Here is a 27,078-nt window from a genome sequence, read left to right as displayed (position 1 = left end):
ATAACAGGTTGATAGGGCAACAACTAGCGCTAAATTAGACGAAAGTGACAGAGGCTGATCTTGAATTATTATTATTCATATTGGAAAAAGTAAATAAATGGGTTCCGAGGTTCGATGCGGCCGAGCTGATTTGGCCGGCAGTGTCGGGCCAAGAGTCTGTTTGTGTTACTATTTGGTTCCGGCCGGATGAATTTTTTTTTTTTTTTCTCTTTCCCGTCCGTCCGTTGACCGCGTGAAAAATAAAAGCTCGGACGTGTTTCTTTTTTCCTTGAAAAAAATAAGAAAAAAGAATTTCGTTTGCGTCTTGTTGGCCGTATCTCTTAAACATATCTAAATAGGCATGTCTCATCAACGTCGGACCAATTCTCCCACGACGTCCTCCCACTCGGCCAGCGTCGCCACCCGCACCCACCTCGCAAGGTGGCGTCGGTGGTGGTGGACTGGTGGTGGTGCGACTTGGCATTTCATTTCTGAACAAAAGGGCTTTTGATTACCTTTTTTTTTCGAATAGAAGGGGGGGAAAGAAAAATAAAATGCCACGTCTCATTACTATCCATCATCATCATCAAACCATCAAGGACATTTTTCTTCACCGACCCGTTCGGCCACATTCAAGCGTGAGCAAGCGCCGTTCATTCCCGTCTTCTTCTTCTTTTCTTTCTTTTTTTCGGTTCTGTCGGCCTTTTTCCCCTCCTTACTACCTGTGTGTGTGTGTGTGCCGTCAGCGTCGCCGCCGTTACAGCGATTAACAGCTAATTGTCTTTGAGAGTTTTTGATATTATCAAGAGGGAAAGGAGATAAAAGGAAGCTAAGGAAAAATGACGACCGAATCCGAGAGCGTCTCTGGTGTTGCGTAATGGGAGGAACTGCTACAGTCTGGCAGAGAGAGAGAGAGAGACGGTGGTTGTTCTTTTTGATGGGAGCCAGAACGAGGTAGTTGGCTGTCGTCCCGAGTCGTGATGAGGTCGAGAGAGCGCACGATGGACTGTTTCCTTATTATTTCCTTTTTCTTTTGCCATTTGAAGCCGGCCATTTCAATTTAGACGAGAGTCTGGACGCCGTTGCTGCAACTTGCGGCGGTAGCGTCACGGGGGCCGCTGCTGCAACTCCGTCGGGCGCATCAGCGGCTGCGGCCGGTTCAGGTTCGCCCAGCCGCCGACCGCGAAGCAGCGCCACCGTCAACAGCGATCTCCATCATCTGAGGCACTCGGGCGACTCTGGAGACAGCGGCGTGAGCAGTCCCGGCCCGCCCAGCTCGGAGGCATCGGAGCAGAAACATTCGGGCGAAGAGGAGAAGGAAGAAGACGCGGACGAGGAGGACGACAGAGGCAGCGACAATCTCTCGTACAGGGACCGCGTCGTCATGGAGGTGGTCGAGTCCGAAACCGTCTACGTCCGCGACTTGCAGCAGGTCGTCGAGGTATTGCGCACTTTTGTTTTATTTCTCCCATCCTTTTTCGTCGCTTCAGCCGCGTCAAAGAACAAAAGAAACTTTTTTGTTTCTCCTTTTTGTTTTTCACACCATGTACAACAACAATTGTAATCATCGTCAAAATAATAATAATTATGCGAAAGGGTGGCTGGGTACTGGGTAGGGGGTTTGGACGATACGGCCATCCGGCCGGAAGTGACGAACGTGACTTTGCATGGCACTCACATGAGCGCACGCATATACAAACATTTAGATGAAATATGAGCGCTAAGCGAGGAAAGAAGCAAGAGAGAGCGTCCATTTTTCAAACATGGTCGAGTGGAATATGAGCCCTGGGGGCTTGAGCGAGAAACAAAAACAAAAAGGAGAAATGAAGAAGAAAAAGTTGAGGTTCTCCAGCCGTGGTAGTTTGAGATGCTATGGTGGGCCTCCAGTCTCGTTGATGAAGCCATTTGGCTCCAAGCTTTTAAAAAAAAATAAAAAAAAAGGGGAAAAATTATAAAATGTACGGCTACCACTTTTTTTCTTCTTCGTTCCTCCTCCAGCCGTAGAGTTTCATCTTTTTTCTTCTCTTATTTTTTGGGGCTTTCTCTTTGGTCAGATTCTTCATTTATTACTCCTGCCTCATTTTCTACCCGGCTGACGACTTTGAACATGAAAAGGAAATAATAATAAATAAAGAAAAAAAGAAGAAAAAAAAAGTTGATATAGTCGATGGCAGAAGAGAGAAAATACCTTTTGAGAAAAGAAGAAAGAAGACCTTAGACCTCTTTTATTCTTGTGCTAGGCTGTGGCCCCGTATTTGGTGATGTATCTCGTCTTTTGTGTGAGCAGCACACACGTATGTCCTTATAGAGAAGAGAGTTAGACTTACTTAGGTACGGGTCAGACATTGAGGTAGAGATCTATTCCATCATCATTATTATTCATGACGAGAAATGCCACGCAGAGGATAAAGCCAAGCTGCAGGACTCACAGGACTCGCCAGGGACAAATAAAAGATTGTCTTGACTCAACCCCGTCCGTCCCCATACATCTGGCTGTTGTATGGTCGTCGTCGTCGCCACTGCTGCCTCTTTCCAGCTACTACTACTTCACTTAACTTTTTTCTTCTTCTTCTTCTTCTCTTCTGAAGAAAAGCTCAAAAGAACGGGGCATAGAGAGGAGGCATTGATCATTTATTCATCGTCTCTTTTTCTATCCGTCTTTCCTCCTTTCTCCACTCTCTCCCTCGCCGTCTCCCGTTCGTTCTCATATCAACACCCAACCCGACGATTCCTCTTTCCCGCAGGAATGAGGTCTCGGGGTTCGTTGGACTCGTTCGCCCTCCAACACCCATGCCAGCCCATTCCATCGACAAAACAAACGACTCACGAAAAAAGAATTTCAGTTTTTTTTCTAAATTTTTGTTTGAAAGGTTTTCCAGGGGTGCGGCGGGGGGGGGGGGGTTAAGTTGAGAGAGAAAATGCAGAGAGAGATGACTTTTGTGTTATACCTCTTTTGTAGTAGTTGTTGTAAGGGTGTAAAGTTGAAGTTGTGTTGTAATGAAGGAAAGGGCCCAACCCTTGCCGGTGGCGAGCGAGAAGTGAGTCGATGATTCAGGTGAGAGACTCTGCCGTGTTTGTGCGCCAGCCATTTTCTCTCTCTCGTCTGCCGGTTGGTGAACGAACGGAAAGTACAAGACGCGTAACATGTCGTAAATCGCTCACGTCTCGTTTTTTTTTTGGGGGGGGGGGGGGAATTTCTCGACACGTCCCAATAATAATGAATCACGTACTACTTCTTCTTTTACTTCTTGTGTTGTTTCTTGTCCTGGGAAAATTCTCCCCCCCCCCCACCCCCCACCCTCTATTGTCGAAACGATGTGATGGGGCGCGACAAGGAGAAAAAGAGAATTATGACCAGAGGGTCTAAATAATGGAGAAACAAATGGGTAGCTACTTTACAAGGGAGATGCGAGATTGATGACTCGACTCGGGGCGGCTCATCATTTCCATCTCTGTTTCTTTTCTTTTCTTTTTCTTTTATTTTGTTGACGACTTGTCTGACTGTTCTTGTGTTCCTTTCTCGTTTCCCAGGGTTATTTGTATTTTTGGCGGGACGAAGGGGAGCGAGCGCCGCTGAGTCCCGAACAGGCGGTCGCCCTTTTCGGCAACGTGGACGACATTTACCGTTTCAACAGCCAATTCCTGACGCAACTGCAGTCGTACGGGCTCGATCCCGTTGAGGTGGCACGCTGCTTCGTCCGCAACAATTCCGGCTTCACCATCTACACCGACTACTGCACCAACTACCCCAGGTGGGCTCTCACATTGTCTTTATATCCTTTTCCTTTCCTCTTCATTGTCCGTCGTGAGCTGGATGGAAACTAGCCACCATAACCATAACTAATGCAATCCAGCCTGGCATCTCTTCTCTCTATACCTGCCCAGTTCTCAGCCACCCACCGCACATGATAACAAATCATCCATCCATCCATCCGTTAATCCATCCATCCATCCATCCATCCATCCATCCATCCATCCATCCATCCATCCATCCATCCATCCATCCTCCTTCTTGACACGACGGACTGAATTTTTCATTTTCTTGTTTAATTTTTGATTCAAATTAGGAAAGTGTCGGTGCTGACAGATTTGATGAGGAACGAGGCGGCCAGCCGGGCGTGTCACGAGAGGCAGACGCAATTGCAGCACACGCTGCCGCTCGGCTCCTACCTGCTCAAACCGGTCCAGCGCATCCTCAAGTACCACCTGTTGCTGCAAAACATCGTCAAGCACTGCGACCGATCGCAGACGCCCGGCTACACGGACATCATCGTGGCCCTGTCGGCCATGACGGGCATCGCTCACCACATCAACGACATGAAGCGAAAGCACGAACACGCCGTCAGAGTCCAGGAGGTGCAGAGTCTTTTGGACCTACGGCGAACTGGTGGCCGAGGGCTCGTTCCGCATGTACGGAGCCAAGGCGCCACGCCACGTTTTCTTGCTGGATCGCATGTTGCTCATCGTCAAGCGAAAGGAGAACGGCACTTTGGGCTACAAAGTTCACATCATGGTATGTATTTTGTACATTCGGATGCCAGTGCCCAGTGCCAGTGCCAGCTAGCCGGGCAGCTGTGGTCCCGAATTTTTTGGCCAGACTCGACATGATTATCATACCCGTTTATCTCCTTTGCAGTGTTCCAATCTCATCCTGATTGAGAGTGTTCCCGGCGAGCCGCTTAGTTTTCACGTCATCCCGTTTGACAACCCGCGCCAGCAGTACACCCTCGAGGTATGTTAATGAGAATGAAAATGAAATATATAGCCAACAAAAATGAAAAAAACAAAAACAAAAAGAAACGCAAAAATTCGGTGCAATTTAGTCCAATCTCGGTTCTTTTCTTTCTCTTTCTCTCTGGGTTTTATTTGTTGTTTGTTTGGTTATTAACGACCACCCAAGGAAATATGCAAATATAGCGTAGTAGCAACCAACGCAAAAAAGGCCTTGTACGGTCCAGTCAATTTACCATTTGTCATTGACATTGTTGTTTGTTTTGGTTTGGGAAAACTCGAAACAGGCAAGGAATCTGGAACAGAAAAGGGAATGGGCGCTGCAATTGAAGCGTGTCATCCTGGAGAACTACGACGCCGTCATTCCACACCACGCCCGCCAATTGGTCCTGCAGTTGGGTCAGGACCAGCGCTGCAACCAGGAGAGGCCGGCTAGCAACAGTTGAGGCGGCGGTCACGGCTACGACCGAGGAGACTACGCTTACAGCACCACCTCTTCTGGCAGCGGATCCTCATCGGCCGCCCACCACCACGTCAAGAGGCACCAGCACTCGGCTCCCGAATACCTGGAGAGGCGCAAACTCGACCGCCGGCCTCACGGCCAAAGGTCGCAGCCGCAAGGGTCGAAAATTGAGCCACGACGGATCCAGTCCGCGTGAAGTGAGTCTCTCGTTTCCCTCCTTTTTTTTCACCGATTTCTTCATTCGGCGGCATTTTTTATTTAATTTTATTCTCTTAAATTTCGAACAGTCGCCGCTCATCCCGCGACGATTGCGCAGGAGTTTGGACTAGCGCGACAGGAGCGTCAGTCAGGACAGGAGCGACGTCGATCACGAACGCAAGTGCAGTACGCACAGCTGTCCGTCGGCAGCAGCCGAAGCGGCTAAAAATAAGGTACACTTGCTAATTAAATTTAAAAACACTGGCGACTTTCGGCACCAGGAATTTAACCTCAAATGTTGTCTGTGCGGGTTGTCGCTCTCTTTTTCATCCCCCCGTCAACATTTCAGGTGCGGAAATTTGGAGCGTGGCGGCGTCGGTCTGAACTTGTCGGAAAACGAGTCAGGTTGTGAACCAGAGTGAAGCGGAACCAACGAGTTGTACAAATGCTGGGAGCGGCGGCCTCAGCAGCAACAGCGTCGTCAACTGCAAGATGCGTGACGAACAACTGCGGGAATCGAGCGGGACGCTTCAAGTTGAAATTGCCGGTCCGTCCTCGTCCAGGGCGGCGTTGGTGGCAGCAGTCGACCCGGAAACGCTCATGCTCCTCCCACCGCCACCGCAACAACTGCAACCGCAGCGGATAGTGCCCGAGAGCCTGGAACGCATCGTCGAGCAACTAGTGCTGCAGAATGTGGAAATCCAACGGATCCTGCAGCGCAAGAAGCGGAGGGCGGCCGAGCGCCAACCGTCGGCCTCGTCGTCGTCGTCCTCGTCGCGCCCCTACGTCGTCTGCTCCGAGTCGACGACGCTGGACGAGGGCATCTACGACACGCTCCTCTCGCCCTCGGGACCCGGCAGCATGATGGAAGCGGTCGGAGGTGTTTTGTCGGACATTGACGGCGACTACGTCACGATCCGGGCCGAGGGCGGAGGAGGAGTGGGAGGTGGACACTTTAGCCGCTGCCATTTGCGCCACTCGCTGGGCAACAAGACGCCAGAAAGTATGGCCGATTCGTCTCAATTGGCCGGCCTTTCCAACGCCTTTTCCTGCCAGCAGCAGCTGCAAAAAGGCCACCCTCAGCCGCTCGCTGTCGTGTCCAGCACGTGGCCAGCAGGCCGTTCGAGTGGCCAAGAAATTGGAAGCCTCGATCGCCGAGAGTGGCGCCACCGCCGCCTCGCTGGCAACAGTCGGCGGCCGCATCCAGAAACTCTTGAACCACATTGGCTCGCCGGATCACTGGTCCAACTGGATCCGTTCCTTGTCGCCGCCGCAGCGGAGGACTTGGACCGACTTGCAGTCGGTCGAGCCGGATGCCAGCAGCACCAGCCGGAGTCGCTCGAGGAGGGAACCCATCGACTTGGACGTCGATCCCTTGAACATATCGACCAGCCCTTGCGTTCCTTCCGTCTGGCTCCAGATGCAGAGCGAACATCTGGCGGAGCCGTGCAAGAAATCCGGTTCACTCCCCCGCAGTTTCCAGGTTGGTGATGGACGATGGCTGCCCGTGCCCCTCAACAACTCAAATAATAACCAAACGTCAACCTCTTTTGTTTTGTTTTGTAGACTCCACCGGATGTCAAGTCCCGTTGGATGGATCGACCAGTCACCATCGCATCCGATCGTCCGGCTCCCATCGACCTTCAGACGGACGCCCTCGAGCTCTACATCCGCTCGCAGACAGAGCGGCCGTCTGATCAGACGGATCAGCATTCGACCACCGAAGGGTAAAACATTTGATCTCTTTGGATCCTCCCCGTTGAGACTTTTGGCATTTAAAAAAAATTAATTTCCGTTTCTCCTTTTTTTGCGGTTTAGGTTCGACGATAGTTTGACCGACATTCCCAGTACGCCTCGCGTCAGCACGGACAACATCCACGTCCATCCGGATTACAAAATCTACCGCAGGAGCGCCTCCCAAGTCGTCGCTGAAGACGGTCTTGTCTTCCGTGTCCTCTAAGCTCCGCTCGGGCTCTGAGCACTTTTGGGGGTCGCTCTTCAGTTTGAGCCACGACGACAGCGGCACGGCTTCCTCGTCGTCGGCCGGCCGGCAGCACAGCAAAGTCGTCCACTACCTGGCCAGCCGCTACGCCCATTTGCAGAGGCAGCGTCACAACAGCCTGCAGCACAACGGCAACAGTCCGGCCGCGGCCGCTCACAGCGCCGCCGTGGGCGCCCGCATCGCCAACTTGTCTGATTCGACCGATTACGTCATCCCCAAGTACAGCTGCTCACCCGCAACGCCTGTAAGTCGATCCACTCTTGCCCAGTTTTTTCAGATTTTGATTCATTCAATTTCCCGTCATCTTTTGGCATCCAATTGGAACAGAGTTGTTATTCGACGTCGCGCTCGGACCTGTCGTCTTCCAAGTCGACGGCCTCGCTGGCCTCGAAAACGACGTGGTACGGGACGCTGGAGTCTACGAGGGACGCGGCCATGCAGATGATGATGATGGACTCTGACGATTCCGACAGCGACCAAGAGGACGACGAGGATTCGGCGACGGGCATGGACGGCTTCTTTTACGAGCGAGCCTTTGAAGCCGTCGAGCAACTGCTGGACGGGGCCGCCGCCGACTGGTGCCGCGACAGCGCCATCTTTAGCGATCGGGACGAGACGGGCAGCGTGACGAGGTCGATTGTCGTCAAAACGAAACCGCCGCCAACTCCCGTTGCCTCCAAATCGCACCGAGGAGTCCACAATGGACAGCAGCAGCAGCACAGTCGTCATCGCGGGATAGCCATCCTGGATCGGATGCGATCGTTGGAGGAGAACGGCGGCAGCGTCCGTTCCGGCGGCAAGGAAGTGTCGGCCAGCGCTTCGCTGGAAAATCTAAAATCCATCAGCCAGCGTCGTATGGAGCTGAGTCAGGCCGTTTCGTCGGCTGCCAAGACGCCGGGCGACGAGAGCGAGACGAGCTCCCAGCATTCGACATCCACCGTCAACACGGTGGTGGAAGTGCATCCGGCCGGCGGTGGCTTCTCTGACGATCTCGTCGACTCGCATTCGCCCGTTCACCAGCGTCGAACTGGCACCGCCGCCATCATGGTCCGCTCTCAGCCGAGGAAAGGGCCCGACTCTCTTTCTCCGACGGCCTCTTCTTCATCGTCGTCGGCATCCGCCGTTCCCTTGCCCAAGGGTTGGGTGAAGCATATTATCGGGAAATTGCAAGGTGACGCGAAATAGCTTTGATTTTCTGGTTTCGTTTCTTCTTCTTAGTGGAAAAAAGGAGAGAAGAATGAAAATGACTAACTCGTTGCTTCCTTTAACTTGATAATAAGCCCCGTGCAATCCTCCACCAACAGTTTTTCTTCTTTTCCTTGAAAGCAAATTTTTTTTTTACTTCAGCGACGAACTCGTCGTCCTCCTCTGTCTTTGACTTGATGATCACCAAGTCGAATGCCCAGTGGAAAGACACACTGCGCAATTCCTTTGCAAATCGACACGTTAAAACGATTTCCCTTGCCAAAACGAAAGCAAAAAGAAAAACATGATTCCCTTTTTCGTTTGTTGTTTTTTTGAAATCTCGCCAGAGCACTTGTTCCCGCCTCGTCAAGAAGCGGAGGACATGTCGCAACAACGACAGACGAGCGCAAATTTACATATTAAAAAAAGAGTAACCCGCACAAAAATCAAAAATAGTAATAACAAATTACACTTGACGGGTATGTTTAGTAAAAGAAACCTCACCCCTTATCGATCAAACTAATTAACATTATTACACCGACTCGGTTATTTAACATTCTCGTTCCCCCACTTCCCCCCGATTTTTTTGTTTCAAACTTTCCGTACTCCCACACACATACACTTTGCTTTACGAATCGTTTCTTATTTGTATATAATACCCGACCTAGTCAGTTACAAGCAATACAAGTTTCTATCTATCTACACGGATGTTTCGCCTTTGTTGTTTGACAATTTCCAAAAGTTTATTTACAGCGTTAAGCGGATAATTCTCTTACGTAACACCTGCTTCAGAATTTCCCGTGTGGACACACGATGAAACGGAGCGGAAATAACAAGGGACATTTTCCGGGTCGCAGGAGACGGTAGGTAATGAAGGTATTAAAGCATATGATTCGACACACGAACTAGTTGTGGAAGATTTTGACTAGGCACTGTTAGGCGCTGTTCGATATCGCCGTTAGGCGGATCAAATTTTGATTTTTTTAAAAGCAAAACAAAATGTCATTTTCGGAATCTGGACTAATTCGCGATTACTGATTACGTGATTCAAGCACTTGAGTTTTACTGGGAAATCAAATTTATGTCCTTCCAATTATTACTTATTTACTAGACCTAGGATTCATGTTAGGAAACTAAAAATTAAGTAAGCCGCCAGGTGCCCAAATTGTGAGTTGCAAGAAAACTGTAACTACGCGGTCGCTGGGCACTCGCTATTAAGAGGAACTACGCAACCTTCCCCGTCAGTTGCAGACCCCCAAGATCTTCTGGCCGTTCCTTGAATCCCATCATGAAAAGTAAGTCCTCGACTATTATCAGATCACCAAAGAACCCACGGACTTTGGTAGAGACCGATTGCAGAGAGACATCATCAATGGCTTTTAGAGTTTATTACCGACATTATCGCATCTGACTTTGCTAGCACTTGGTACAATCTTCTGGTGTGGGAAAATAAAGGTAGCAAGCAGCCCATTTGGACATAATGCATGTTGATATAAGACTGTTGAGACCAATTTTAGAAATGAAAATACAAACAAAAAAAAGATATATAGAATTGTGTTATATTGTCCCACCTCCACCCACAATTCCACCACATTTTACAGTCACATACAAACATACATACATACACTTAGGTTCACCCGTTGGCTGCCACGCCATACAACCCGTAGGTTGCTCTCTACTACTCTACGCGCCACGTCTGAAGGATCCATGACCAAGTGGGACTTGCCATTGCTGACAAGTCCGTGCTGACAATTGCCTTTTGCCTAAAAGGCTTGCCATGCGGCAAATTTTGGGCTTGGCGACTCTCCGACCCCGCGGCTTGTAAACCACGAGACCGAACAGCGCGGCCCGTGCAGGGGAGAAAAAGGTGTGGCAGCCAAAGGGTTAACACAAACAAGCAAACATTACCAAAAAACAAATGATGATTCGCGCTGACAATTGGAGATACCGGCGACGTTTTGGTGTCCATCTTCTCGACGTCTCCTCTGCATTACCTGAATAAAGACAAAATAATTCTTATTAAGTGACATGCCAATAAAAGTTACATAATACATATAGGCACATTGATCTGGTTTTTAAGCTCAAAGATTTAAAGTTGCAATTTTTAAAACTTAAAAACAAGCTTGCAATATTAAGTACTACACACAGAACAAAGCTCACTTGCTAGTCTTAAAAAAACAATTCAGGAAGAATACCGGAAGTAACCACAGCGCCTCAACCATTGAGCTGTCGTCAAATTAAACCACATATTCGTGATCTCCATGAAATTTGGGGTCGATTAGATGTGATTTAAACGAAATCCAAAATTTGGCAAAAATCGAGAATTTTCCTGATGCATAGTTCAGGAAAATTTTCAAAACCGGAAGTACGAAAACGCACAAATAAAAACATGAACTTTACCACAAATTTTACGAGGATCACGAATATGTGGTTGTTTTGCTCCTCAAATGAATATTTACTGAACTACTGACTGAAATGAGCAAACCGGAAGTAGAAAAAAAAAAAAAATATGAAAAATCTAACAAGTGAACTTTGTTGGGGGAATAGTTATCGTCAGTTATCACTAAATATTTCAACAAAATAACAGTCGATAAATGTTTAAAGAGATGTGCAAAGTAACTGAAACTGACTGTTTTGACAGCTGCAAATTTTCAAAAAGCCATCTAGCGTTAGAAAAAAGAAACGTCTAAGTAAAACTTCGTTGGCGCGTAAGAAGGGCCTGTTTTGGAAACTACACAGACAGAGTCTAACGCAACTAAAGACTATTGGTAGATAACCTATGAAAATAATTCAATTGATGGGTACCTGGGCATAATCCCGTGGTGAATGATGACAAGTGTGTCACAGCGGGAGGAAGCGAACACTGAAGTGATCCAACTCGTCAATGATGTACGGATATCGTTTTGCATCCAACTACGGATATCGTTTTGCTGATGAGTGACGAGTACAATGATGACATCTAGAAGTCTGGAAGTCGGGCAAAACCACCAACGCATTAGGTTGCTCCACAAAAAGAGTTTCTCCAGCTTTAACATCTCTGTTAGCTACAACGTAGCGCCCTTTTTCTTTCGAGTGGCTGTTTAGCGTAAGAATAAAATAGCAGCATACCATTACAAATTATACTCATTTGAAAAAACTGTGAAATTTTACCTGATATTCAAGGCAGAACTTGCTCCTTTAAAAGTAGAGTTTTCACCGCAATAAGGAAAAACCAGATCTTCTTTTTCTGATAATGCTTCCCTTGGACCATTCTCATTATCTTGGTTATCCAGCAACACAGACCTAATATCTGACTGGATTTTTCCTGTAGAGAATTAGAAAATATATTTTAAGAACTAAATTCTAAATGAAAAAATGAAAACCTTTCTCTGTCATTTGCAAGTGTTTCATGACAGACTCTAATTCTTCTATTGTTGTTTGTAAACAATCTTATTCTATGCCCAATCTTTTTAGCAATTTTATTTTTCTGATTAAAACTTAATTTAGGCAGCAAGTGACTAGGATAATTTGTTTTAATCGCCAACTTGATATCTTCGAGACAGTCTTAATATAACTCTAATTGGAATAGGGCGGCAGAACAATTAGCAAGGGCCAAACTTTTTTCAACTTCACTTTCCTCAGGGCAACTGAGAATGCTTTGGGTGTACGTTTCTATACATGATGAGTAATCCTTGAGAGAAAACTGTCTGTTTCCAACCTCGCGAAAATATTTAGTTGCTTCATCGGATTGCTCACGCTTTATCTGGTGATTCATCCATTTTATCAACACCCCTCTGCAATTTATACAAAAAGAAGCTGAGTGTTGTGTGACTTTTAAATCAATGCTTACCAATTTTAAGACATACCTCAATTCCTCATCCTGTAGAATTTCTTTAATTCTGTCGGCATTACTGTTTTTTATTTGATGAATTTTGTTGACTTTCCCTTGTTTTACGCCGGTTTTGGTAAAAGAATCTAACAGTTCTTGCCAGTTACTTAGTTCACGAGACATTTCTTTCTGAAATCAAAACAAACCGGCTCCAACGTCATCTAGCGAAAAAAATCTAATTACGAACGTTGTAACTTGTAAACTTGAAATCAGTAGCGGGAATACATTTTTAATATTTCAAACCTATTTATTTACGAAGTAGTAATTGACGAGTGCTGACTGAATTTTCCAATAAATCCAATAAGTTTTTTTCAGGAAACAAGAAATAGAAACTAGAATAAATTAAAAATGTGAATTAAGTTATTACCAATTTTTAACAGATTCACCGTGTCCCTTAACTAACGAAATGCATCGCAAATCACGAAATAATGAAAACTAATGAAAGCAACTACTGAAATCAAGATTACTATATTTCCAGGATGCGGAGTGAAGACTCGTTCCAGCCAAACATTAGTTCCATTCAAAAAAATAAAACAGTAGAAAAAAAACAAACTTACGAACAGAAACTATAGGGAATAAAATAAAAATGAGTACACAAAATCGTTATTGATCAATTTTAAAATTCCATAACATCGTCATCGTCTTCCACACCTTCACTTTCTTCATCACTTTCATTCTAATTCTGGTCTTCATCACTGTCTTCTTCTACCTCTATATCTTCATCATCTTCATCATCATCATCCGAATCCAGCATATCATGTATAAAACCAGCTAGAAAAAAATTCAAAAATTGAAATCCTTCTTCAGAATCGTTATCAGAATCGCTGTGTTCAACGCAACTAAGAGGAACTTTGGGATCCACAGATAATTCCCAATTATTCTTCGCAGCTTTCCTGACCCAAGATGAAATGTGTTTAATCAAAATCTGTCCACAACCACGAATGTCGAGACTCTTGAGAGAATTGCCTTCTTCCATGAGGACGTCAATACCTTTACTTGAAACCGTCTTGCAATCAAATATATCTAAAGACTCTAAGTTTCGGAACGAGTGGTAATTAGCAGCTTTCAGCAGAACGTCATCAGTGAGAATGCAGCAACCACTTAAGAAAATAGACTTGAGCGAAGAGGATGAAAGAAGTGCCAACACAACTTCACTGTCGATGAATCCTTTTCTAAGAAAAAACTGCAACTGTTCAAGCTTCTTCAATTCGAGTCGTCCCCCATCGATCGGTTCGCCTTCACGAGATTTTTGACTTTCTTCAGTCCATGCCATCGAGTAACTGCTATTACAACCGAGGGTTAGGGATTTCAAGTTGGGACAATACTCGGTAACAGCACGAATTTTAACGGTAGAGGTGAAATAGAAAAGTCCCAACGACTTCAAAGATTTTCCAAAAGACTTAAGAAGGGGGACAATGCCACCATCAAATGTGTTATGGTCAGAAGCACAAAAATGAATGGCACTAATATTTTTTAGAGATAATAGGGCATAAAGCTCAATGTCAGTCAATTCTTCTGCCATTCTTACATCTATAGTCGTAATAGACGGGCATATGGACACAGCAAGAGCCAGACTACCAGCTTTATATGACGAATGGATGGCGAGTGTCGACAAGGATAGTTTGGGCGTTTCAAGTTTTTCATCCATGGCAGCCTGAGCCATATCGGCCAAAACGTCAACTAATAATGGGTGACGAAGTATAGTTAGGGCAGGTAAATTTAGAATGGCCAACTGGAGACCCTTAGTTGTCAGGGGCTCGAAGTTACTAAAAACATCCAATTTATGAATGGATTTGCACTTTCCACTGACACACAGCTGTTGAATTCCATAGTCTGAAACTGAGCTGTGTTTAGCATGCAGCACTCTAAAAATATATCAATGTTTTTTTGTTTGTAGTAAACTGACATTATAAATAAAACAAAGAGACCAACCTCAAATCTTTACAATATAGGCCAAGTAACTGCAAGCAAGAGTCTCCTTTCTTAGAATATGAAATATCCACAACTTGTAAATTGGAAAATTTGGGAATGAAACTCTCATATTTATCATTGTCTATGAAGTATTGCTCATGACAAAGCCACAAATTTTTCAGATCCTAAAGTGTGTCAGTAAGTAAAATGTTCATGCCATTAAATATGTTTAAATTTTGAAGCATACTGGGCTTATGATGGTGGCAAGACGGAGAAGGCCAGACACCTCATCTTTATCACACGTTGAACGGAAATCCAAAGTCCATAATTGTGGAGTGATGAGAAGCTCGATAAATTTGGTTTCAAGCAATTTTTTTTTCTTAAGAAGCAGAATGATTTCCTCTATGATAACAGAAGCTAAAAGAATTGACAATAGAAAAATGCATATGAAGTTACGACATCATTATGTAATTCAAGTTACTTACGTAAATCATAGAAAGGATTAGTGCTTTTTTTGATGAACTCTATGTCCTCCACTCCATTCAACTTAGGCGATTTCTTAGCCCATTCATCCATGTGGTCTGTAACATTGTCTAAACACAACTGGAACAGACTCTCAACACTTTTTACTTGTGGCATGTTTGCATCGACAATATTAACGGATATTCAAAGGAAATGTGATTACAATTATAAGGAAAGGTCTGACACTAGTAATTCTGTTATTTCCTTTTCTTAAGTAGCATAGACATGACCTGCTATGGCTACTGCACAAAGCAAAAGGATTAAAGAATTGTTGGGTCGTGAAACGGTGCCAAACTGCTAAATAATCACTCTGGAAATAGCGGGAAATAGGAATCGAATTCGATGACATCAGACGGTGCATGAGTTGATTGATAATTTGATATGAGCATTTTGAGCAATTCATTTAAAAACAAATACTAATCTTGCTCGCCGGGAAAAAGCTTTCATAGGCATTTATAAAATGAAAATATCAATAAAATCAATTATTGATTACTTTCTAACATCTAAGAATAGCAAAAGCATAGATATGCAATATGCATAGATAAATAGCATAGTTTTGCGTTAAATCTGTAACGGCGTGTCGACTAATTTGAGTTTCTTGACAATCTGAGTCGACTTGTCCAAATCGAAATCCAGCCTAAATCCAGACTATGCCAAAGCAAGAAACAAATCACAATATAAATTACTTTGAAGACAAATTTAAATCAAACATTTAGGGAATTGTACCTGAACTTGAGAGACGGACTGAATGGCCAGCAGACCTTTGCCTTGAGGTGTCAGTGGATTCCAAAACAAAGATGTACAGTGCATTATGCTCTGGCGTGTATTTGAGCTGTCTGTTACGGGCCCTGAAAAAAAAAAAAAAAAAAAAAAAGAATAAGAAATTGCTAACCAACGTGGGAAATGAATTTTGGTCAGCTATGAAAGACATTTCATGCAAGATTTGATCAATCTGGGCTGAACCAAACCGATTTACCTGTGAAAACGTTTCTGAGCCTTGGCTACTGACTGGATAGCAAAAGCTTTTCTCATCCATTTCTTGGACGTGTGGATCATTGAATTTGTCTTGTCCGCTTTGCGCCCTAATAATTTTTCAATAATTCAATTTAATTGCCCTAATAATTCTCAACTCGTCAACGTGTTTTCGGAATCGTTCGCTCACCGTCGGACGTCGTTTGGTGTTCAGACGACGACGGCGCCCCCGCCTCCCGCCAATGACCGTTGATCTTCTTGACCGGTTTGTGGTTCTCCAGGATCGTAGCGTCGTCCCGCTCCGAAGAGTTGGTGCTGGTCGAAAGCGAACTCAACGTCATCGATATGGTGCTGACCGAATCCTGTTCGACGGCCATATCAGACTGTTGAGACTGCAATCTGTCTTCCATGTCCGGCTCTCCGTTTTCGACCGGCGGCGGCAGTTGAATTAATGAAACGGCGTGGCGAGTCAGCGTTCCGGTTCGGCGGTCGTTTTTAGTGTGTCCGTATTGCGACTCCTCCGACTGGCTGCTGCTGCCGTTGACCGGCACGAAAGTGACGTAGGCGTCTTCGCAATAGGGATCTTGAACAAGTTGATCGCTGAGCTCTTCAGGAAACGATTGAGAGTTCTTCAACAAAGACTTGGCCTTAAGAATGTCGGCGCAAAAGCTCTGCGACTTGGGCAAACTTGCTCGATTGCCTTCCGACTTTCGCCCTTCGACTTCGACCCGTTGTGGCTGCCTGGGCGGATTCGTTTGTTTGATTTCAATCGGCTGAGATTGCGGTTTGATTTCAATCAGGAGCTTCGTACGAGGAGGTTCGTTGTCGGCCACCGTGCTGTGGGCAACCATCATCCGCGATGCTTTGCCTGCTGCCAGACCATTCTGGGCAGCTTCTTCTTCGCTGTCATAGTCCGGATCGGGTATAAGCGGAGTAGAATTGACAGTCACGCTGACGCGCGGCTCTTCGTTTTTCGCCGATTTGACCTGGACATTGGGACGGGAACTGCGTGGCGGTAAACTCTTGGATCGTGAAGCTGCCGAAGATGGAGGTGATCCAGTCATGGAAGACTAGACGTTCGTCATTTTCTTGGATGCGGTCGGGCGGAGTGTCATGACGCCGACGTTTTTCATATCTTCCGGCAGGGCGTAGAGCTTGGCATTGTCACTGGGTTGGAAGCTGGACATGACTGGAGTCGAAGGACGGTCGCCACCGGCCGCAGCGACGGCGGCATATTCGCTGTGAGCTTTGGTAACGTCAACTCGGACAACCTGAGACGGTGGAGGTGGAGGTGGCGGCGGATGATTTGGCGGAGGAGCCGTACAATGCGGACTGCCTGCTCTTTTTGGAAGAGTATTGCAATTGCCGGTCGAGTAAATCGGACGGCACGGCTTAACGGCGCGGTAGTCGCGATTCCCCAACAAATTCAATTGATCGGCGATCGGAGTAGTTGCGTCTTCTCCGTCGTCATCGCCATCCTCCTCCTCTTCTTCCGTCTCATCTCCATCGTCGTCGTCTTCCGACTGCTGGTAGGAATCCTCAATGTTCTGCCAAGAGCCGTGATAACGGACGCCGGAATGGCGTGGCCCTCCCGGTTTGGAGGCAGCATTTCCAGGAGCCCAGGAGCGACGCGAATTGCGTTGATTGTGAGCCTGCAGCTCCATGCCGTAGACGTTCTCCTGGCTCTGACTCTTTCGCCCATCTTCCGCCGATGGAACATCCGGTGGAATTTCGACTTTTGCTGTCCAAGAAGAAGTCATCACTTCGCCATTTTGCTGCTGTTCCCAACACAATTCCGGTGTGCTGTGGAATTCCTTGTGTAGTTTCAACAGCTCTGCCGACGTCTTCTGCTTCTGGACAAACCCAAATGCAATTATTTCATCATTTCAGTGTAATAAAAGAAGAAAAGCTTTACTCTCATGCGCTTCATTTCAGCCACACTGGCGTAAACACGGGGTGACCGGTTGTTCTCCGCTGGTGGCGCTGGAGGGCGCTGGGGACACTTAGCGTCGTCCGGGGATCTCGTTTCGGTGGTTGTGGGGGCCGCCCTGCAAACGAGAAGAAAATCGATAAAGACGTCGTCGTCCAAGAGACTTGCAATTTCCGATTACAAAGTAGTGGCAGTACGTTACCGGGTAACTTTCGAGGAAGTGTTGAATACTGTCGACTACTGTTGGGGACTGTTAAAGAATATTCGCTGACTGATTGGCTGACTGATTGGTTGACAGGTTGGACGGTGGCGGAGCAGATAGTCAGCTGAACCAAATTACCCGAACGACGGATACAATCGACCACAGTCTCGTGCGAAGCCTTGGCCAGATCTTCTCCATTGATCTGATGTAAAAAAAAAAAAAGGAAAAAAATAAAAATAAATTCGAACTCGATGGAGCAATTCAAAGAAACTCACAGCCAGAATGAAATCGCCAGGCTGAAGTCCGGCTTGGTCGGCTACACTGCCAGCTTCACAGACACTATCCAAATACTGTAAAGCCGGAACTCGATTCTGAATAGGGTTGAAATCCTTCATGCCCGTCATTGTCTTTGCACCGCGCAGCACGAAACCAAATCCTCTCTGGCCCTTATGCAGGATGACAGTCCGCGGTTCGCTGCACCTAAAACCAAACAAGTCGTCAGTTTTACTTTTAAGTTTGACTGGTATAAAACTTATCAACCGATACTTACAGAGACTTCATCCGTGGAGTCGTTCCGTAATTTTGTGCAGTCATTTCTCGGCGACCGGCAGCTCTGGCTTCCATGGTCTTTCCCAGTTGCAAAACGGGAACCGACACAGGCAGGGTCATGCCCATATTTGGCACACCAGTAGCTTTGGAGATGACAGCCGGGCTGGGATGATGTCGAGCCGCTGCGATAGCGGCCGGATTGCGCAACCTAACTTCTTGCACGCAACTGGGAGGAAAATAGCCACTGTCTCCCCTTAACCAGCCCTCCAACAGCCCACAGTCTGTTAATCCCGTCACTAAATAATGATGATATTTAAAAAATTGGTTCGTCATTGTCGAGTTTCTCGAATTTCCAGCCCATTGAACTGCTACTAATAAGCAGGTAGTACGTTACCTTCAATAATATCCCCCGGTTGCAAGTTGAGATGGTTGGCTTCCTTGCAACTGTACGCCTCCGTGCAGATGACTGTCATGCCTGGTAGGACCAGCGAGTGCTCAGACGGGGTATTTGCATCGTAGCTTCCGCCGCTTCCACTGTTGGACGTGCCAACGCCCGAGCTATCACTGACAATGTCGCATCGGTCCACGCTGATTTTGTCTGCACGAGGTCATAGGAAAAACGAGAGAGAGAGATTTGAGTCATGCAAAGATAAATAATCAAAACAATAAGGCCCAGCAGGCCGGTCATTACCAGTCAAACTGCTTCCATTATCTTCGCTTTCAGCCGTACAAGAAGAGGAGCTGCCCGTATCGCTGCGCACAGACACGGTGCTCATGCACATGGGATTCGATTCCAGCCAGCGGTCAGTGCTGGAAGGCGATGGAGAGGGCTGCTGCTGCTGGCGGCGATTCATTGACCTGCTAGTCAGCGAGCTGTACACCAACGTCGGGCTGGGCGTGCTGCTCGATCCGGTCGTCGACGACGAAGCGATGGAAGACGCGTCCAGCATCATGGCATTCGACGACATCGAATGCCTCATCGACAGTAGTACGCCAGACTTTCGCCGACGGGGATTGAACGATGGAGTTTCCTTGAATGCCACTACAGTCAGTCGTAAACAAGAGCAAAACATTTTTTTTAAAGTTAAGTATGACGTTTTTTACGAGCGGAAAGTGTCGGACGGGTTTATATTGCCGATGACGACTTACCGACATCCTCGCCTCTAAACCGATGGATAAGAGCGGCTAACTCCAGGTTGCCGGCAATTACCGCCACCTGGTAGGGTGTCTGATTGGCGTAGTTAAGGGCTTCGCGATCGGCCCCCCGAAAGAGCAGCAGTCGTGCGCACGCTTCCTGATTGTCCACAGCACAGACGTGGAGGGGCGTGTTGCCCGACGCATTCTTGGCGTTCATGTCGGCTCCGTAAAACAGCAGGTTCTCCAAATGCTGGACAAGTCCATTACGGCAGGCCTGAAATTCAAAAAAGAATGTTGAGATTCTCCTTTTGGTTGAGAGTTGAGTTATTACGGCGCATTCCGTGAAATTCCTCGTTTCGTCATTTTCCGGATAACTAACCAGAAACGAACCCCATTAAAAATGTACGACTATCTTTATTACAAATGGCGTTTTGTCGCAATCACAAGTTGATGCATGTGAACATGCCAGTTCTACACCTGCTTTTTGATTGTGAGAAAGTTTGCAACTGCTCAGCCAAGTCTGCAATTCCACAACTACTTTCAAGAATGTGAGAGCACATAAATATCACATGAAACCTTAATGCAATGGTATGTGGTGGAAAATGTCAATAATTGTCATGCTGCCACCCATTCAGAGCTCGAGGATGTTACAGACGTAATATGCAAAGACAAACCTGGTGGACTTCATGCCATCCCTGAGCATCTTGCACACCGTGGATGGAGTAATCATGAAGGAGTGCCTGGCATAACATTGGAGAGGCTTTGGCTGACACTGCGGTCCACAGAGGAGTCAGACCTTTGGCATCACGAACATTGGAGGCCCCCAGGTCCAGAAGGGTTCTCACAGCTTCTATGCTGCTCTTCTCAGAGGCCCTGTGCAAGGCGGTCGATCCGCATCTCGTTCGGTAATCGATCAATGCACCGCCACCAACCAGGGCCAGAAGTAGTGGCACGGGGCGAGATGAAACTGCAGCCAACGTCAGTGGGGGGGTTCTGTACACGATAATCATTGAATAAGTATGACGAAAATAAAAATAGATTTGATGCAAATTGTGACGAGACTGTCAAATGGAAATCGTCAGTCGAGAAAAACCCAGGGCATGTCACTCAAAACAGGTTTTTACCAGGAAAAATGTGGGCGTTTGAAATTTCTGCCTAAACGTCAGGGGGAAAATATGACTGATCGCAGCGCCATCAACGGCCAAATAACTCTTGGCCATTTCACAACCCAGGAATGCATAATTTTATTACATTTTATAATATACATCTCTCTTGCTGTGCACACACTCTCCAAGGAATAGATCGACACATTATTTTTTTTTTCAATTCACGTGAGGATTTCCAAATGGCCTACCAGCTCTCCCATTCATTCTTCCCAGAAATTCGATTTTCTACGCCATTTTATTCAGTTCGACAGGTATAGAAAAAAGAAAGAAAAGAAAATAGTTATAAATAAATATCCCCTTAACGACAGAACCAATTTCTAGTCCACGAAAAGCAACGGGGGGAATGTCAAATGCGCGTTCTTTTTGAACACACACAATTCGTAATAGGATCACGAGGGAATAGAGAAGAAGACATGGCCCCCAAAGAGTCACGGGACTTGTATACCCCAACCACCCATCCCGTGTACTACCAACCACACAACAATTTTTCTCCTCCCAATTCGTTGCTCCAACGCCATCGGATGGAAAAAAGTGAATGACAGTTCAATGGGAAATGTTCTACCTCATCCGAATGATATACCGAGAAAAACAGAAGAGGAATAAGACAAACTTACCGCCCGTCTCCTGACAGTGAATGTTGGGATCCAGCCCTTTGGCACACATTTTGGTAATCTTCTCCGTTTGGCCGCTGGTCACGTAGTCGAAGAAGCGACGCAAGTTGACGCGTGTGTGCAGCGAACGCAGCTGCTTCTCGTCCAGATGCAGCATCTTGTACACACGCCTCTTGTACTTCAACTGTACATCGAAATAATGTTTTTTTTTTTTGTTATTTTAAGTTGATCTTCTTTGATGTGATTATTATCAAGTTGAGATGGCGAAAGAGAGAACCGTTACAAGTGCGTCCAGCGAACGCGTTTCTTAATGACTAACATTAAGGGTGTATGTACTAGGTATCCATTATTAACAACTGTTTCTCTCGCTCGCTCGTATACACTGTCCGGTTTTTTCTCGAAAACTCATTAGACGTTTTTGAACCGTCTGCTGCTGCTGTGATTCGGGAGAAAAGAAGACGATCCCTGGCCGTTAGGAGTCAACCGTCTAATCACGGCAACGGCGCAATAAATTTTGGAAAATGGTTCAGCATTTTTCTCTTTTTCGATCGTAATGATCGTCATAAACTAAAAAAAAAACAACAAAATGAGCGCTCAGCTCATTAACGGGGCTGATGTCATTCTCGTTTTCCGCGAACGTTTTTACTGCCCAGCAGCAGCAGCGAGAGGATCTCGCTGGACGGACAAGTAGTATACCTAACCGCACTTAATGCATTTCGCCTATTAATGAATGTTTATCTACCTCAAGGTAGCCGCCAGGTCCGTTAAAAGGATAATCCGACAGGGGGCGTTCTTCGTCGAGAAATTTGCCGGCCCGGCCGTTTGACGGCGGATAAAACAGTCCATAGTTGAAACTTTCCTTCAGCTCCTTTAAAAAAATTAAAATTAAAAATAAAATCTAAATTTATTTAAAAAAAAAAAAATAAGATAAGTGGAAAACATTCAAAGAAAAATAAAAAAAAAAGTTGATTCGTGTGGATGTGGGTTGTTGTTGCATGGGTGATTTTTTTGTTTCCAAAAAAAGATCTACCTACGGTAACAACAACAACAACAAGTGAGCCATCAAAATCCCACACGCGGATCCACAAGAGAGATCCGCCGGCACAATGCTCTCGCCGCATTCTTCGATCAAACAAGGACGAAACAAGGAAGAAGAAGACGAAGAAGAAATATTTGGAAGTTGTACACAAGTATGTATATAAAGCTTCGTCATGGTTTACGGGAAAAGGTTCACGTCGAGCGCACACGTAACACAAGCGTGCTGCCCTTGCGCCACAGTATTACATCATGCGGTGAACAAGCTCATTATTCTGATTTCATTTTTCATTTTCTGGTTGGAAAATGAAAATAAACAAAATTCTCCGCTTCGTCGATTTCATGTCCATTTTTCTTTTCCTGTTTTTTTTTTCTCGGGAAAAAAATAAAAGAGGCGCGGCCGCCTGGGCACGACAATAAATTGGCAACTCGGGGAGGATCTCATTTCATTAGCATCCGCATCGATAAATCCTAGCGCAGTACGTAAGAGAGTTGGATTGCAATCAGGACGAGAGAAGAGAGTATGAGATCATAGCCAATGCTGAGGTAACAAATAAACAACATGCAACCGACCACCTTGGCTAAATACAATATGGCGGTTTTGTTCCGGTCTGATCCACCCAATAAAATTTTTATTCGTCATTATCCGAGTTCGAACCGTTTCGATATTCGGTGCGGTGTAAACTGGCACTTGTAATAGAAAAGGTCAGGTTGGTTATTTAATACTGACACAGGCGAAGAGATAATAAAATCCTCTGCCTTTTATTCGATCCTCCCTGATGGATTTCCTATATTTTTTTGGAAGGGTTTCCATGCGGGCTGATTGTTGTTACTACACGCACTATTAGATAATAGAGATGTGTATATGTCTTCCTTTACATATTTTGTCTTGGGGTTGGTTTGAATGAGCCGCCTGGGCCCCGATCAATTTCCATTTGTAATTTAGATGCGGACTGTGGTTATTACAGGTCAGGGCTCCATGTTATATAATAATGGTATAGAATGAAAGCTTTCCAATTATATATTCAGATTAGCTATATATTGATTGAGAAGCCCCCGGTATTTTGTAACCCGCGCGGTATTTTGTTCCTTGATGTTGGAGCCAATTTTTACGTTGTTACATCATCGTGTTGCAAGTTGCCATCCTGTTAAATGTGGACGAAACTTATTTCGGGATAGAACCTTGGGCAGACTGCGATTTATATGACTTCATTGAAAATTCGCAGATGATTTCGTGTCCCACGGGCGGGATGCGTTGACTTTAATGTATTAGGTTCGCCAGGTTCGATCCAGACGTCCGAAAAATGAGATCTCAATGAATTCACTTCTCTCAAAACTGATCAATGGATTTTACTCGATAGCTGAATGGAGGTGGTTAGGTTACCTGGAAATATCAGTCTGCAGTGTATCCTTCAAGGCCTTTTATAACCAACAAGTATATACTGCTGTATATCCGCTAAATAGTTTGGGCTATGACGTGACCGTCTCATGTTGTTGGCAACGTACGTGATGATGAACATTTAGGAGCATCATTATATAAAGTTGATGGCACTGACATTTGAAGGCGACAGCAGCAACTCTCCCCTGGAGGAAAACATATTTTCTATCATCAAACACAATTTTCTGTAACATGTTGGGAAAATAAAGTGTATATTGAAAAGTCCTGCTGGCTTATGTTTCAGCATTTATCATAAAAGGCGCAAGTGAAAGTTGATATGAATATTTTATATTTATCAAGTCGCTCGTGTACATACTTTCTCATCAAATCAAAAACGAAAGTTAACTTTCGTTATTAAATATTTAATAACACACAAAAAAAGTGTGCGACCGGGGATGTGACGTGCCGGCGCACGCGTCTGTGATGAATCACGGCATAAAATACAATAACCAGCATCAGACCCATAGCACATGCTGCGTCGACGCGCGGCCATATAGCGCTATAATATATCTGCGAGCAGAAAGAAATGTGATTACGATCGTATTTTCATTTGTACATAAGACACGGGGCTCTGAATAATCAAGCCAACAGGAAAATGAAAATCCTTATGCTGTCTCTAAGAATATAACCTTTGCGGCACGAAGTCTAATATGCCAAATACAGTCCAAATATAAGATTAATCATTTGAAAAATCTAATTCAATTACAAATCCGCATATTCATCCAAATAAGAGAGAGAAAAAGAAAGAAGAGGAATGTGTAGCAATACAATAATGGCGTGCATGTTTGTGGGTGGTTGGTGAAAGTGGAGTGGATATTCATCAAAATTGTTCTCACAGCAGTCCAGTTAGTCCGACTGTTGGCGCGCGCGCGCTCTTTTTGAAACTGAGAAAGAGACCGTGCCGCAGTTCAAGGGATTCTTCCGTGGTGTGTTCAGTTACGTAACAACTAACAAGACGCATCATCGGCCACATCCGGCCACATCAGAGAGCAATAGCAGATCGTCTGTCCAATCCATCACGGAACATAATGAAGTCAACGAGATATAGTATACCTATATACAACGTGCTCCACGTCCACAGTTCGTTTGCCTTGTTGTATGCTGCGCAAAGGCTGTATAAGAATTTTAAAAAATCTATCGAAATCGATTCATCTTATTTCTCTGCTGTGCGCGACCTCGTCAGGCATCCGGCGGATTGAGGATCGAGCGCGAGCTCTTCTTCTTTTCACTTTGCAGCCGATCCTATAGGGCCGGGCCTCGTGATGGAGCTCGTGATCGAGCTCGTGATGGAGATCTCACTGCGGGAGGTGCACATGCAGGGCAATAACACACAGGAAATATAGAGACGAGCCTTCTTTATTCCCTTCTTCTTCTTCTTCTTCTTCTTCTTCTTCTTCTTCTTCTTCTTCTTCTTCTTCTTCTTCTTCTTCTTCTTCTTCTTCTTCTTCTTCTTCTTCTTCTTCTTCTTCTTCTTCTTCTTCTTCTTCTTCTTCTTCTTCTTCTTCTTCTTCTTCTTCTTCTTCTTCTTCTTCTTCTTCTTCTTCTTCTTCTTCTTCTTCTTCTTCTTCTTCTTCTTCTTCTTCTTCTTCTTCTTCTTCTTCTTCTTCTTCTTCTTCTTCTTCTTCTTCTTCTTCTTCTTCTTCTTCTTCTTCTTCTTCTTCTTCTTCTTCTTCTTCTTCTTCTTCTTCTTCTTCTTCTTCTTCTTCTTCTTCTTCTTCTTCTTCTTCTTCTTCTTCTTCTTCTTCTTCTTCTTCTTCTTCTTCTTCTTCTTCTTCTTCTTCTGGCTTTGTGGGTCTATTAAGGATATCTTTCCTGTTTCTTTTTCGTGGCCAGCGCGGAAAGGGAGAGATATTGGCTGATATTGGAGAAGACACAAACATCTTCAGCATTGTTCTTTTAACGCGATGTGGCTGACGACAGTTTCCCCCCCCCCCCCTCCCAAATACCTGCACGCAAAAGCGTGTTGTGTCCCCACACTCCCACAGCAACGACAAGAGTCATTTGGAACTCGTCTGTGCCGCGATGGCAGTCTCAGATTGGCTGTGGGAGAACTTATGTAAATCGCAGATCGGCAGTCTCGTAAACCTCATAAATAAATATGGCCAAGAGAAACAACAAATGGATTGTTTAGACTCTGTGTATATCTCTATTTCCCAGTTATTCTGCCCATCACTTTCTTATAGATGAAACATACCTTAAACGTCTAACATAAATCACATGTGCATTTAGATTCCCCTCCCACGTGCTATGTGCGCACCATTATATTATGCGACTTTTGGGTTGTACATAAATATTTCCCCTATTGAAATCACGCCACCTGTAATCCGAATAAAATACTACGCACACGGGCCATGATGACGACTGCTGCGATTCAGGTCTCTCCTCTTTTGATATGCCACACGTGGAGAGATCGATCGAGCCTAATATATCAGCAATTACATTTTCCGAGAGTTATACACAGGACGCGGGGGAATGCGCTGTTTAATATTTATATACAAGGTCTCTGATGCTGCTCGACTGAGGAGAGTCCTATAGAAATCTAAATATGTGTGTGTCGCCTGCTGTCTGACATTGAAAATTAGAATTCAAAAGGACGACATCAGCATATCGCGCGCATATATCAGCCTCAAAGAAAAATTCGTTTGGCCCAGCGAATATAAAACATTCCTTTTTATGAAGCGCAAACTCTATCATTCTTCTTCTTCTTCTTTTTAATGGCATTAATCAAAACGAAAATGCGGACAAGACTTTTGGATATGCGGCGATGAATGTAATTGGCACAAGAGAGAGACAGGTCATCAAATATAACAAATATAACAAACTCGGATAACGAGCGAATGTATAAGACCCCTAATAAGACCCGGAATGTTCAACCCAAAATTATTTCTCTGCGCGACTGTAAAATTTTAAGGAGATAGTTATGTTTATTCCAGTTGTGTATTGATTACCCGAGTTGTTATAGCCTAGTTGTGTGTACTATAAAAATAGTTTCTCATCCTGCAACTGGATATTTTGTGCTCAATAACAATCAATCAACCGATGATGTAATCTCTCTTAGTCCCTGTTCCTCCCATATAACTGCTGGAGGTAAAAATATAAACGGAATCCAAGGGGGGGGGGGGGGAAGAAGGAAGAACAGAAATACCAACGACGACGAGTCTATAAGGTGTGGGTGTGTG

The 27,078-nt window shown here is 45.4% G+C and overlaps 3 protein-coding genes across 4 annotated transcripts; 1 reads left to right on the top strand and 2 right to left on the bottom strand.

Annotated features, from left to right (window-relative positions):
* Positions 1–818: 818 nt before the first annotated feature.
* Positions 819–7,615, top strand: LOC124325899 (pleckstrin homology domain-containing family G member 1-like). The gene is made up of 10 exons (XM_046784500.1): positions 819–846; positions 1,026–1,420; positions 3,511–3,731; positions 4,047–4,492; positions 4,616–4,711; positions 4,998–5,370; positions 5,461–5,604; positions 5,721–6,854; positions 6,938–7,098; positions 7,190–7,615. Exons 1-5 carry the CDS (start codon positions 819–821, stop codon positions 4,636–4,638), a joined length of 1,113 nt encoding a protein of 370 aa, XP_046640456.1. The 3' UTR covers positions 4,639–4,711; positions 4,998–5,370; positions 5,461–5,604; positions 5,721–6,854; positions 6,938–7,098; positions 7,190–7,615.
* Positions 7,616–12,875: 5,260 nt separating this feature from the next.
* LOC124343167 lies at positions 12,876–16,164 on the bottom strand. Of its 2 annotated transcripts, none has more exons than XM_046796370.1 (7): positions 16,022–16,164; positions 15,836–15,941; positions 15,586–15,707; positions 14,823–15,507; positions 14,585–14,754; positions 14,359–14,522; positions 12,876–14,291 (listed from the first exon to the last, which is right to left on the bottom strand). In XM_046796370.1, exons 4-7 carry the CDS (start codon positions 14,974–14,976, stop codon positions 13,103–13,105), a joined length of 1,677 nt encoding a protein of 558 aa, XP_046652326.1. In that variant the 5' UTR covers positions 14,977–15,507; positions 15,586–15,707; positions 15,836–15,941; positions 16,022–16,164; the 3' UTR covers positions 12,876–13,102. The 2 variants fall into 2 exon arrangements, with proteins under 2 accessions (XP_046652326.1, XP_046652334.1); XM_046796378.1 differs by having other exon boundaries at positions 14,823–15,496.
* Positions 16,165–16,901: 737 nt separating this feature from the next.
* Positions 16,902–22,312, bottom strand: LOC124325750 (protein shank-like; the record flags this gene model as incomplete). Its single annotated transcript, XM_046784446.1, has 11 exons — positions 16,902–17,684; positions 17,761–17,879; positions 17,964–18,165; positions 18,239–18,443; positions 18,514–18,808; positions 18,907–19,110; positions 19,204–19,554; positions 19,662–19,923; positions 20,324–20,642; positions 21,426–21,610; positions 22,169–22,312. Coding segments are annotated over 11 exons (3,069 nt in total), but the record flags the coding sequence as incomplete, so codon positions are not given.
* Between the last annotated feature and the right edge of the window lie 4,766 nt (positions 22,313–27,078).

Source organism: Daphnia pulicaria, chromosome 1 (assembly GCF_021234035.1).
Source record: "Daphnia pulicaria isolate SC F1-1A chromosome 1, SC_F0-13Bv2, whole genome shotgun sequence".
In the NCBI taxonomy this organism is placed as follows: Eukaryota; Metazoa; Arthropoda; class Branchiopoda; order Diplostraca; family Daphniidae; genus Daphnia; species Daphnia pulicaria.
The sequence above is the reverse complement of the archived record's forward strand: the minus strand, read 5'-3'. Positions and strand labels throughout refer to the sequence as shown.